Source organism: Bicyclus anynana, chromosome 14 (assembly GCF_947172395.1).
Source record: "Bicyclus anynana chromosome 14, ilBicAnyn1.1, whole genome shotgun sequence".
Taxonomy (NCBI): domain Eukaryota; kingdom Metazoa; phylum Arthropoda; class Insecta; order Lepidoptera; family Nymphalidae; genus Bicyclus; species Bicyclus anynana.
In genome coordinates this window covers 5,045,993-5,058,059 of record NC_069096.1, presented here as the reverse complement: position 1 = coordinate 5,058,059, position 12,067 = coordinate 5,045,993, and the positions used below count along the sequence as shown (strand labels likewise).

General features: G+C 33.6%; 1 protein-coding gene across 4 annotated transcripts; it reads right to left on the bottom strand.

The window, feature by feature from the left end:
* Nucleotides 1–155: 155 nt before the first annotated feature.
* On the bottom strand, nucleotides 156–12,015 carry LOC112054133 (ATP-dependent translocase ABCB1). 4 transcript variants are annotated; one of them, XM_024093794.2, is made up of 22 exons: nucleotides 11,487–12,015; nucleotides 10,807–10,861; nucleotides 10,422–10,700; nucleotides 9,777–9,877; nucleotides 9,072–9,243; nucleotides 8,399–8,570; nucleotides 8,071–8,201; nucleotides 7,518–7,739; nucleotides 7,150–7,275; nucleotides 6,452–6,655; nucleotides 5,706–5,876; nucleotides 5,325–5,511; nucleotides 5,007–5,086; nucleotides 4,636–4,902; nucleotides 4,396–4,557; nucleotides 3,231–3,434; nucleotides 2,838–3,079; nucleotides 2,338–2,494; nucleotides 1,312–1,506; nucleotides 1,024–1,230; nucleotides 760–906; nucleotides 156–421 (listed from the first exon to the last, which is right to left on the bottom strand). In XM_024093794.2, the coding sequence occupies exons 1-22, from the start codon at nucleotides 11,576–11,578 to the stop codon at nucleotides 224–226; spliced, it is 3,771 nt and encodes a 1,256-aa protein (XP_023949562.2). In that variant the 5' UTR covers nucleotides 11,579–12,015; the 3' UTR covers nucleotides 156–223. The 4 variants fall into 4 exon arrangements, with proteins under 4 accessions (XP_023949562.2, XP_052741203.1, XP_052741204.1 ...); XM_052885243.1 differs by lacking the exon at nucleotides 5,706–5,876; XM_052885244.1 differs by lacking the exon at nucleotides 10,807–10,861.
* Nucleotides 12,016–12,067: the final 52 nt, after the last annotated feature.

Below are 12,067 nucleotides of genomic sequence, written 5' to 3'. Positions count from 1 at the left end.
CCGCTAGTTAAATATATTTTCAATCTGTATTCATCTAGCTACCTAATTATTATTTATATGAACATTCTGGGAATACTCTATAATTTCAATAGCACATATTATATTTCGTATTAAATAGGTACGTTTTATTAACATAATAAAAAAGAACATGAAAAAATCTATTACGTTTTTAATATTTTTACAAATTACTTAGAGGTAGAGACATATATTGCACTTAATAAATTTACATATTACATCCTCGTCTATTCAATTTGTAATAGAGTCCCTTGAGCTGCATGAGCTCTCTGTGCGTGCCGCGCTCCGCCACCAGTCCGCCGCTGAGCACGCAGATAGCGTCCGCGTCGCGCACCGTGCTCAGCCGGTGAGCGATGAGCACGCACGTGCGCCCGGCCTTCGCGGCGTCCAGCGCCTCTTGCACTACCTGACAAAATGATTGTAGGTACTCTGTATTTATAATAAACAGTGATACAATTTATAATTTAGGATGAAATACTGTATTTGTGAGATGATAATTATTTACCAAAAAAACATAGATACCTACAGCAAATTTTATGTAATGGTAAAATGATAATTTCTATTTTGGCCCAGTTTAGTCTGGTGGTTTTACTAATAGCTTTTTAGTATGCCGCGCATATGTGCGTTATGCCACATATAATTTATCTGGTAGATATGACATGGAGAAACCGTACCTCATAATCGCTGAGCATTGGTCTAATAAATACAAAATTATAGGTGTCGTATCTTTTTGTTTATTATTACCTTTTCACTTTCTGTATCTAATGCACTCGTAGCCTCGTCAAGAAACAGTATCCTAGGCCGTCGTATCAGAGCACGTGCAATAGCAATTCTCTGCTTCTGACCTCCAGATAGCTGTGTGCCTTTTTTACCAACATTAGTTTCATATCCCTGTAACATAACAATTGAATTTTCAAATTCAATCAAAACCAGTTCATTCTCGTATGAACCGAAACTGAATGACTTCTGAGATAACTAAAGGAAACATTCTAATCCCAGTGAACTTACAATTGGTAAATTAGTGATAAATTCGTGAATATTCGCTTGCTTGGCGACTTTTATAATTTCTTCCATACTAGCTTGCCTGGTATTGTCTCCATAAGCTATGTTTTCAGCAATAGTTCTATCAAATAAGACTGGTTCTTGTTGTACAAATCCTATTGTTTGCCTCAAATCATCTAAACGAAGCGTCGGCAGAGGGATATTTTCTTGTGCCTAGAAATTAGTCAATAATTGAGGTGTGATTTACATTAAAATTTTTATCATATGATAGGTTTAAAATAAAAAAATACATACCACTATTCCTTCATTAGGATCGTAATATCTTTCGAGGAGCTGTATAATAGTGCTCTTGCCGCAGCCACTGGGACCCACAAATGCAATAGTTTTATCCTTCTCAATGTCCAGATTAAAGTTTTCAAGAACTTTTACAGAAGGTCGCGTTGGGTACTTAAATAATACGTTTCGTAGGCTTGCATTCCCTGATGCTCTCTATAAATGTTACAGATACCATTTTGTTAATATTTTCTCATTTTAAACCGACTTCATAAAAGGAGGAGGTTTCTCAATTTGACTCTATATATTTTTTTTATGTGGTTTTGCGGATAACTTCGTCGTTATTGAGCCATATTCCGCGGGAAGTACCATTATAAGAAAACCAAGATCTAATAATGAGATCCTGGAGAAATCGAGGGGACCTTAGAAATTCGTAGGAGCGGCTAGTGTGTTTCTTAAGTATTTAAATCAGTAGATACAAATTAATGAAGATCTGTAGTCAGTGAGTCTGACGATGAAGAAACATAGACGAGAGAACTCCTCAGCGATTTACAGCAGTTGGCTTGTGTTTGCGTTTCCAGAGTGGTCTTTTTTATGCCAGGATCTGATGATGGCTTCCTGGAGAAATCGAGGGGAACTTTCGTAAATTGTAGAGACGAATAGTGCGTTTGTGAATTTTTTCATTAGGTATTATTTCGTGAAGGTTTAAAGTCGGTCTAAAGATGGACTCAAAACAATTTACAGCAGTCACCTAGTGTTTGGGCTTCATTAATTTGCATTAATCAAAACATTAAATCTAGATGGGTTGTGACTGTCATTAAGGGTCTGGTCATGAAGACAAAGGACTGATAAGGGAAGTTCTCATCGATTATGATACTTTCACGTTTTTTTGGATAATTATATTGCGTAGGGGTAAACGGGGAGTAAAATTATATAAGCGATTGAAAGATACAGTAGTGTTTTACAATTTTTTTTATTAAACGTTTCAAACTGAAAAAAAATCAAAAGTTTTTAAATTGAAATTTTTTGTTATTGAATAATACTTACGAAATCTCTCGCTGGCATTTCAGGATTTGTAATTTTAGACTGTCGATTTAATAGTTGTATAATACGTCCCGCAGCACTTAACCCCTTTTGAAAGTTAGGAGTGTAAGCAAAATGAGACGCTGTAGATGAGCAGCCAATAATAAGCGTCTCTGCTGTTCTAGAATTTAATAGATATCGCTAGTTTTGATTTGATAGATAGATAGCTGACAGACGTTGCATGTTGATCATTTAATCAACAATTAACACGATTGACTTTGAGTATTGAAGTTAATCGTGTTAATTTTTCACCTGGCATGAGATCACGAGGGTTATTTTTCACTAACATTCAAAAATTAACAAATTATTACATAGTTATCTAATATGCATTTGAATAAATGATCAAAATCATAAAAAAATATACAAAAACTAACACAGGCTTATGTTATCCCAGAGCATTATCTCTTCGTAAATAGAAGATAATGATCTATCAAAGATCTATCAAGAAATAGAAAAGTACCTACTTAAGTACTACACCGTGGTTAACGTTGTGGTATACTATCAAAGTTCCTCCGTAAAACAACGAAGCGGAATACACTAACTCATATATTCCTCTTGATAATCCAAAAATAAGTCCACGCATATGAGTTGCTTGTCTAGCAATTTGAAGTGCTGGCTTTAGTTGGCGCGCGTACTCTTTGACGAAGAAGTCTTCTTTGCCTAGAGCTGAAACTGTGCGAACGTTAGCAACAGCTTCTACTGCAATCTGAAATTCAATATTCCATTTACTATCAGGCTATGTACAGACATTGTGCTGTCTGAATAGACTATCATAAACTCGAGTTTTATAATTTATTAGTTATTATTATTTAAGAGAAAAATTCTATTATTGTTTAATTAATTTTGTGGTTCATTACCGTGGAACTGGATTCCATAGCTTTCGCAATTCCCTTAGATTCTTCAGATATCAATTTTCCTTCCATATATGTAATGATAATCAATAGTGGTGCGAAGGACATGACAACCAGCCCTAAGTGCCATTCATAATACATAGCAGCACCTGTAGCGAATAATATAGTACTGAAGGATTGTAATGTTGTTCCGATTCTCTGACCTGTTGCCTGTGGATGATTAAAACATTCAATAAACTACTATAAAACAACGTCTAATATAAAATAAAGTTAACTTTACGAAGTTATATTACTCTTATAAAGTACACTTTCAAGTTTTAATAGCGTTTGTATGGTGATTATTATTAGGATTTTATTATTAGTATTTTCCAATAACATTTCTTATTTTACTTATTATTTATTTTAAACAATATTAATTTCGTATAGTACCTTTTTGGAATGACCTGAAGTATACCAATTTTTAATTTTTAAATATAGTAAAAGAACTTTAGAAACTTAATTTGAAAATTTCGTATTTTACTATTTTATCCATTTTTCCAAACGCCAATAATACTGTCGGACATATTATGAAGTCACGTTAACCTATAACTAAGTTATGTTAAAAATATACACGTCAAACTAAAGGACGTCCGATTTTTTGCTGTAAAACAATCTAAATGCTTTCACTTTTACTAACACAGTTTTCCTGGAATCTCGTGAAATACAGAGATGGAAATTTAAATACTTTTGGTGTAAATATTTTAAAATATAAATCAGGGTTTATAATTAAAAACCGAAAACCGACTAGTAAACAAATCTTGTTCGACGAAAAGGCACAGAAAATAACCTATCCATTATGGTGGATAGTGATTTTTGACATTTAATCAAGTTTAATTTAAAATTCAAATTTGGGAGTAAAAATACGATATATTTTTTACAATCTAATACAACGATTATGACCAATTTCAGACCTTTTACAAAAAAGTGACAACTAGCATATCAAAGTAACCTATAGTTTGAACTGTTTTATTGTATTATTTAGTTCCCCAATCTTTTCTCTATTATTTCAAACCCTTACACTTACACTTTTTAACTTTTCGCTTAGTTAATGATATTAAAAAGATTTAGGTTCAATGTTTTCATTTATTTAAATATGATAATTTAAATCAAGTTTTAAATTAAGAGATCTTACTCCGTGTACAGAAGCTGTTTCGCCTGAAAGACGTGCGCACAGGCATCCTGTTGAATTGTTCTTTTCATCAAAATAACCAATTTCTTGTTGAAGTATCTTTTCAAACATTAGCTTTTTTAACCTTGTCGTTAGGTGCTCACCAGCTAATGTAAATAAAAATGTCTGAAATATGATATCGTTGTCGTAACAAATATTTTTATTTACACAATAATATCTTATTGTTTTATAAAAATTATATACCATTATTGAAGATATAAATCCAGCTATTATTCCAACGCTTATTAAGGTCAATGCATAATATTGAATTTGTGCTAGGACGAAATTGGTATTTGGATAAGAAAGTACGCCAATAAAATCGCCAAGAATCATAGTATACAGTGGGGCGGAAAAGCCCATCACGACGGAACAAAAAGTAGCCACGGCTAAAGACTTCCACTCAGGAGTGCAGAGTTTCATCACGGTGAAAAATAGCGCTTTTGGAATTTCATCTAGGTTTTCGTGCTTTTCCTAAAATAAATCAAATTAATAAGTGAGTCATATTAATACGAATATTTATCAGTTGAACAAAAAAATAGACAGTCACTACAGATTTATACAGGACAACTACGTACCTGTACTGTTTCGTCAACATATTTTTCGTCGTCTATGCCTTGGTCCATTGATATATTTTGCTTGAAATTTTTGTCGCTAGCTGCAAAGTTATGAAAGTTCATGTAAAAGAATCCAATTTAGAGTGTATTATTGTGGTTTAAAAAGTACAGTTTTAAGTGATGCCATTTTTATTTATACAATATCATAGCGAATGCGGAAACTGCTTTCTTATTTTACTTTCGAATTTATAATATACTTAAGTATCCACAACATCGGTTAATTTGTCTACCCACTATTATTTATATAAGTATATGTATAAAAAAAATTATTGTACAAACTTGTGTCAGAGGTCTCAGGGCTGGATTGTAACATTACCATATCGTAGTAATAGCCTCTTTCAGACATTAGTTCGTTGTGGTTTCCACTTTCTACTATTATTCCATCTTTCAGAACATATATTTTATCGACGTTTCTAATTGTTGATAGCCTGTGGGCAACGACTATTGTAGTGCGACCTTCTCTAGCCTAAAATTAATAATATTTATTTTACATGACAAATAAATACCTCTCTCTTATACTCGTATATGTATATGTATAACCGGAATGTGGAGTATTGAAATAAGCAATGAAACAAAAATGCTTCTTGTTTTGTTTACCGGCACCAGCACTATTCAGTATATTTTATTTACTTACTAAAAATACACATCTTACATTCTTACCCTATCCAGTGCTTTTTGAACCTTGGCTTCTGAAGTTGTATCAAGTGCGCTTGTCGCTTCGTCTAACAAGAGAATAGATGGGTCTCGAATAATCGCACGCGCTATTGCGATGCGTTGCTTTTGTCCTCCTGATAGTGATGCACCTCTTTCGCCTACCAGTGTCTTATAACCCTAAAAGATGTAAACGTTTTTGACGGCCTCCGTGACGCAGTGGTATGCGCGGTGGATTTACAAGACGGAGGTATCGATCCCCAGCTGGGCCGATTAAGGTTTTCTTAATTGCAACCCACTCTGACTTATCTACAGACAACTTTATCTAATTAATTGACAACGGAATTTGTATGCAATATTCGTGCTCCGAGTACGTAATTGCTACTTAGGTGTTATAGTTTTCCTTCTAATTAAGAGGGGGGGGGACACTTGACTTTAACAAAAATAGCTCTTAAAAACTTTAATACTTTACAAACGGATCCCTAATTCGAATAATAGTGGTAAAAGACTCCTCATATATATATATATGAGGGGTTGAAAGATATGATAAAATTCAAGATTTTATTTTACGACTTTGTTCATATTTATAGTCTTACGAAATAACAGTTTTCTAGTCGTAGTCTCTGCGCTAAACCGCGGACAGACGAACAGATGGACAGACTGACGTATATGGCCAAACTATAAAGGTTCCTTGTGGATTACGGAACCCTAAAAAGTTGGTTTTGGTTCCATAAAAAAGATTCCTTAATACCTACCAATGGAAGTTTTCTTATAAATTCCTGTGCGTTTGCAAGAATCGCAGCGCATTCAACTTCAAAGTCGGTAGCATCGTCACGCCCGTAGCGGATGTTTTCTTGCACCGTAGTGTTGAACAGCACTGGCTCTTGTCCAACTACACCGATTTTACTGCGCAGCCATTTCACTGATACATTGCGAATATCAACCTCATCTATTGTAATCTGGTAAATATAACAAATGGTTTAACGAAAAATGTACTCGAAAATATCTACAATTATGTCGGTACGTTATACAATTTAAGTTTAACACGGCTGAACGGATTTGGCTTGATAACTGTTTATAGTCTGAAGTATTGGTTACTTTTATGATGATGACGTGATGATCCCATGGATAAAGCATCAGTTATTTAATTTTTTTTCGCAAAAAAACAATAAAAATCGATACTTTCCACCATGTTTGCCGAATCGAGAGTGCCCGACTTCTATTGTATTGTTAAAGCTCGTATAGCATCTTTTTTGTAATGAAAGAGCTCTAGCAATGGTATACCTACTAGGTATACTAAGCATATTTTTGTTTTGGGTTATTGCATGTCATAAAAATATTATTATATTATTATTTAGAAAATAAGCTATAATAAACTAATTATTCCGTAAATGATAACTTTATAGTTATTGCCACGCTATAAACGCTAAAGATGTTATAGGTAGGTACATACGCTTCCATCAATGACGTCATAACATCTGGACAGTAGCTGGATGATGGTCGACTTGCCGCAACCTGAATGCCCCACCAGGGCTACGGTTTGACCACGTTGCACGCTGAGGCTCACCCCTTTAAGAACCTGTTTCATATGTCATCGTCATCATTATAAATCTATTTTAATGGCTCACTCCTGGACAGGCACCCTCTCTCTGATAAGGTTTTTGAACCGACCACACAGCTCGATTGTGGATTGGTGGTCATCAGGCGGAAATTGTTGTATTTATTTTCAAAATATATGAGAATAAATACAACAATTTCATTTAAAAACTAGCAAATATTATGTAAATAAAAAAACTTCATGAAGAAAACAGATGGACTTACCGGTACATCGGGTCTAGATGGGTAATGAAACACGACGTTGTTCAGAGAAATGTTTCCATACATGCTGTCCATGTGCACGCCTGCGTCTGAGTTGTTAATCTTTGGGACGTTATCAATTAGTCTGAATATCTGTGCACCTGCGCCGGTCGCTGTGCCGAATGTCTCCATTAGAGGAGACGCCATCTCAAAGTTCATGGACGCAATTGTTATTCCATATAAAACCTAAAAGTAGTAAGTTGAGATATGTAGTAAATGCGTCAAGTCTATAATACAAGCATGTAATACAAATAAAAGCACATATCTACGCATTTATTATAATTCTAGCTATATTAATACCTACTAGCCGTGTTCTGCGGTTCTATTCGCGACCATTATTCCAGACTTATATATAAATTAATATTTTTAATTATGTAAATAAATAATTAAATAAATATATATACGTAAATATAATATTAAATTTATATATGTATTACATAATATATTACAACTAAAAAAAAATATAATATATACTACTAATTGATACTAGGATATCATTGAGATTAGTTATACTTACTGCTAACATTGTCGCGATGTCGTATGTATTAGGTTCCTCTATCACAAATGTATATCCAATCCAAAAGGACAGGGCGTAAGAGCCGAAAAAATAGACTTTTTTCAGGCCGACAAATATTGCTATCAAAAAACCTAAAACAATATAAGGTTATTTTGTTCACGGAAATAAAAAGAGAGATTAAACATTAATATAATTGATTTTCCACTTTATTTATACATGCATGCAAAGCAAGCAGATTGTAGTGTCAGTATCAGTTAAACGCCACTTTGACGTGCTTCGTCAGGTGATCGCAGGTTCCAGGTATTAATTTTCTCTTAGTTATAAATACCTTTCTTAATGTTGACACTCCTAGCTTCAGCCAAAAGTTGATCATATCTATCAATCTCTTTCTTTTGTCCGCTGAAAGCGTAAACAGTTCTGATGGAAGAGAACACTTCCTCAACTACTGCTCCTGCCTTGCTTGACAACTTCGCTTCCCGTTCAGATAGCTTAGACGTCATCTATGAATGATATAGGTATTAGATTAAAATGCATAGTATAGGTACATTATTCACATCGAACACATAATATGTATATGTTTAGATATACAGGGTGTTGCGGTAGTATTTCCCATAACTTCAAGGACAAGTCCAGTTTATATGTTCATCTAACCGACTATCCATGTAAAACATGTCTTTTACTATCCTTGCATTTTATAATACGTAATCGTAGCGGTAAGATTGTCGATATCAAAGAGATATTGCAACTGGTACTCCGCACTTCACTAGTAAGCTACTTCATGATATTTATCAATGAATTAAACATTTCACATTTTAATTAATTTTCCTTAAAGAATATAGCCCTAAAGTTATGGAAAATACTCCCTAGCATACTGTATTATGTAAAGGTCGAGCAAGTAGGGCAGGTCGTTTTTTTAGTTAATAATAATTAATTTCTTGTTTGGTTAATAATAATTAAAGTTTCACTTTTATAATATTAGACGGACAACAAAGCAAACATACCCAGCCTGAAGCACCAAAAACAAAAAATGAGAAAGAATGGGAAATTAAGCAAAGTATAGCCAATTTCCAGCCTTTAATCAGTGCCATTGTAACAGAACTCAAAAAAACAGCCTGGTAGAAAAAAAACATTTCCAATTTTTCTCCTATTCCATCTTCTATTTTGACAACGTGACTGCAATGTAAGAGAGGGCAATAGGGTAGTTGACTCATATCAAATTTAATCTATACAATATTGATTTCGCATTGTACATGCGGAATAAGGGTCCGAAATATATCGATATTAATTAATAAAAGTTAGGATTTCATATAAAACTTTATTTGAAATTCATGTATTTTTCAAATTTCCAAACGTCAAAAACGTTGTCGTCCATTTTGTGACGTCACAATGTTACTATTGTACTTAACGTCAAATTAATTGCTAACTAATATGTTTGTCAAACGCTCTGTTTCAAGGGATGAAATATTGAACATCATGGCCGACAGGTGTTTTGGCTCGTATTGTCAAAAACATATTTAAAACTAGAATTTCATATAATCATAAAAATATAAGAAAAAACAAATTCAATCTAGTAGAACGATAATGAACTATATAAGACCATTAAAAAAGTGTCAACTAGCCTATTCTTTAACTAAGTATTTAAAGAACTTTGATTTCATGCTTGTGTGACATTGATATCCATCTATATCTAAACCAGAGCCACTTACTCGGACATCTTCGTAGCGAAATCCCCGGTTTGATGAGTATCAAAGTATTCAAAATCCTGAGTTAAGGCAGCTTTCAAGTATGCTTGCCGTATTCGATATACCTGTGGAGTTACAGATGAAAATAATAAAAAAAAATTAACTATCGAATATTATCAAGTCCAGTTTTTAGATCTACTTGTGGCTTTGTGCTGTCGTGGTAAATTATTATCGACTTCATTTCAACGCCTTTAACAGGAATAATAAGTAGGTAAATACAGCGGCCCGGCCGTTTTACCATGTTAAATTGTTCTCGAAGAGCAATTTTAATACCAAGCGTTGATCAACTAATCCACAAATTGTGCTGGAAATGTTATTTCCAGTTATTGCTTGCGCTGTTCCAAGATATACAGGGTGCAATCCAAGTTATTGTTCTTTTTTACAAGCTACTATGTACATTAAAATGTACATATATTTTATAGTCTCCTAAAAAAAGAGTCAGTTATTAGTTATTTGGCTGTATATTTTTAATAAACGTCCACCCCTATCTCCTCCAGTTGTACACCGACTTACGGACTTAAAAATAGTTTAATAATTTGCAAAAAGTTCTACAAGTATGGCATAGCAACGTAGGTACATTGTAACTATTTGATACATGTCTTCTGTTACCTGATTGTGTGCTGATCTATTCATAAGGACGTTTCCGATATAAGAAAGAACTATCGAAGCAGCTCCAACAAGACTGTAATTGGTTGCAAAAGCTTTTGTCGACTGAAGAAAACCATCTACGTGCGATACACCATCATGAACTGATCTTCCGAAATCTACCATATTTTGAATATACGCCGTAAATAACAACGTATTTAATGGTATAAGACATCCACATATCACAGAGGTAATCGTTGCTATAAACGTACATAACTTGTCTGTTCTGGATGCGAATCTAAACTGAAAATAAAAGAAAAAAAAGGCGCATAAAAATATATTCACTAAATAAACCTACTTGCATAACATTTATATATTCATGTGATGTGATATTTTTGTAGGTACTTACTAAAGTAAAGAATGATATGCTTGGAATGTCTTCATCTTTATTGGCATTCTTATCACTGGAAATTCGCAAAATATAATAAATGCATTTATATTGTAATATTTATAGTCGGGAAGATCTGTTTCCCCTTTGTCCCTATAGTTTGACTGATGTAGGGAATCCTAGTAATCACCATAAGAATAGACTAATTGACTAGTTATACTAATTGAGAGCGACAATCTTGTCTACTTGTCATGGTTAAAGGGGAAGTTAAGAAAAAATAGATAAGTATTATAGATCTCTTTTTTTTTTCATAAAGAAGATCTCATTAAATTGAAAGTACCGTCTAAAAAGAGCTTCCTGCGTATTATTTTCTGAGGTACTTTTTTCAGATAAGAGAAAGCATGTGATAGAGAGGTAGTAGATAGGTATTACCTACTTATTTATATATTCTTTTTTTACAACGAGAACTGGGCCTCTAGCCAAGTGGCACGTTGATTCTCTTTCTACAAACGCTAACGCTTCGAAAACTAACTAAATATGGGAATGACAGATCCGATCGACAACTTGATTTCGTGACCTGACGTTGTGTGACCATGAACATCGTTCCTAAACATTTTTTAATTTTCGAAGCGTTAGCGTTTGTAGAAAGAGAATCGACATGCCACACGACTACAGGCCCTGTACTCTGTACGCTGACTCACCTCACACGAGTATATGCATCGGTTGGTTCATTTCTCAGAAGCGGCTCGATGTCGTCATTGGTATAATTTTTATTCTCATTTTCCTGATTCATGTTAGGATATATTTTGTATGATAGTGCGTAAGAATTCGTTGTGCTATCAACAAAATTATTTACAAGACTGAGGTGATATGACTAATCGCCGGTATTATATGTGTATATACACACTGTCAATATAATTATGTAGATTTCTAGTTACTTTTATCTACAACCTTTCGCACTCCTATACACGATCGCACAACGTAAATCATCGAAAAATTTGCAGTTTCTTCTGTTCTGGTTAATATAAAAAGGATTGTTTAATTTTCACATTGTCAGTATTACTCACTCAAAGGTCGTAGAACTTAAACTACGCTATTTTAGATATAAATACTTAAGTACAAAAAGTACAGTCTGATTTGAACCAATTTGTCTTAACATTCAAAGGTTCTTAACATTGCAATGATGCATTTAAAACAAAAGATGATACTTATGAAATTTTATGCACTAGACTAAAACATTTTAAAATTTGTTTCCTAGCATGATGATGTTTAATTTTAATGA

Coding starts and splice junctions, on each gene's coding strand:
- LOC112054133 (XM_024093794.2), bottom strand. CDS start 11,578: ATGAATCAGGAAAATGAGAATAAAAATTATACCAATGACGACATCGAG. Junction 3,435..4,395: donor AAACAGCTTCTGTACACGGA/GTAAGATCTCTT, acceptor AATCATCCACAG/GCAACAGGTCAGAGAATCGG. Junction 1,507..2,337: donor AAATGCCAGCGAGAGATTTC/GTAAGTATTATT, acceptor TAACATTTATAG/AGAGCATCAGGGAATGCAAG.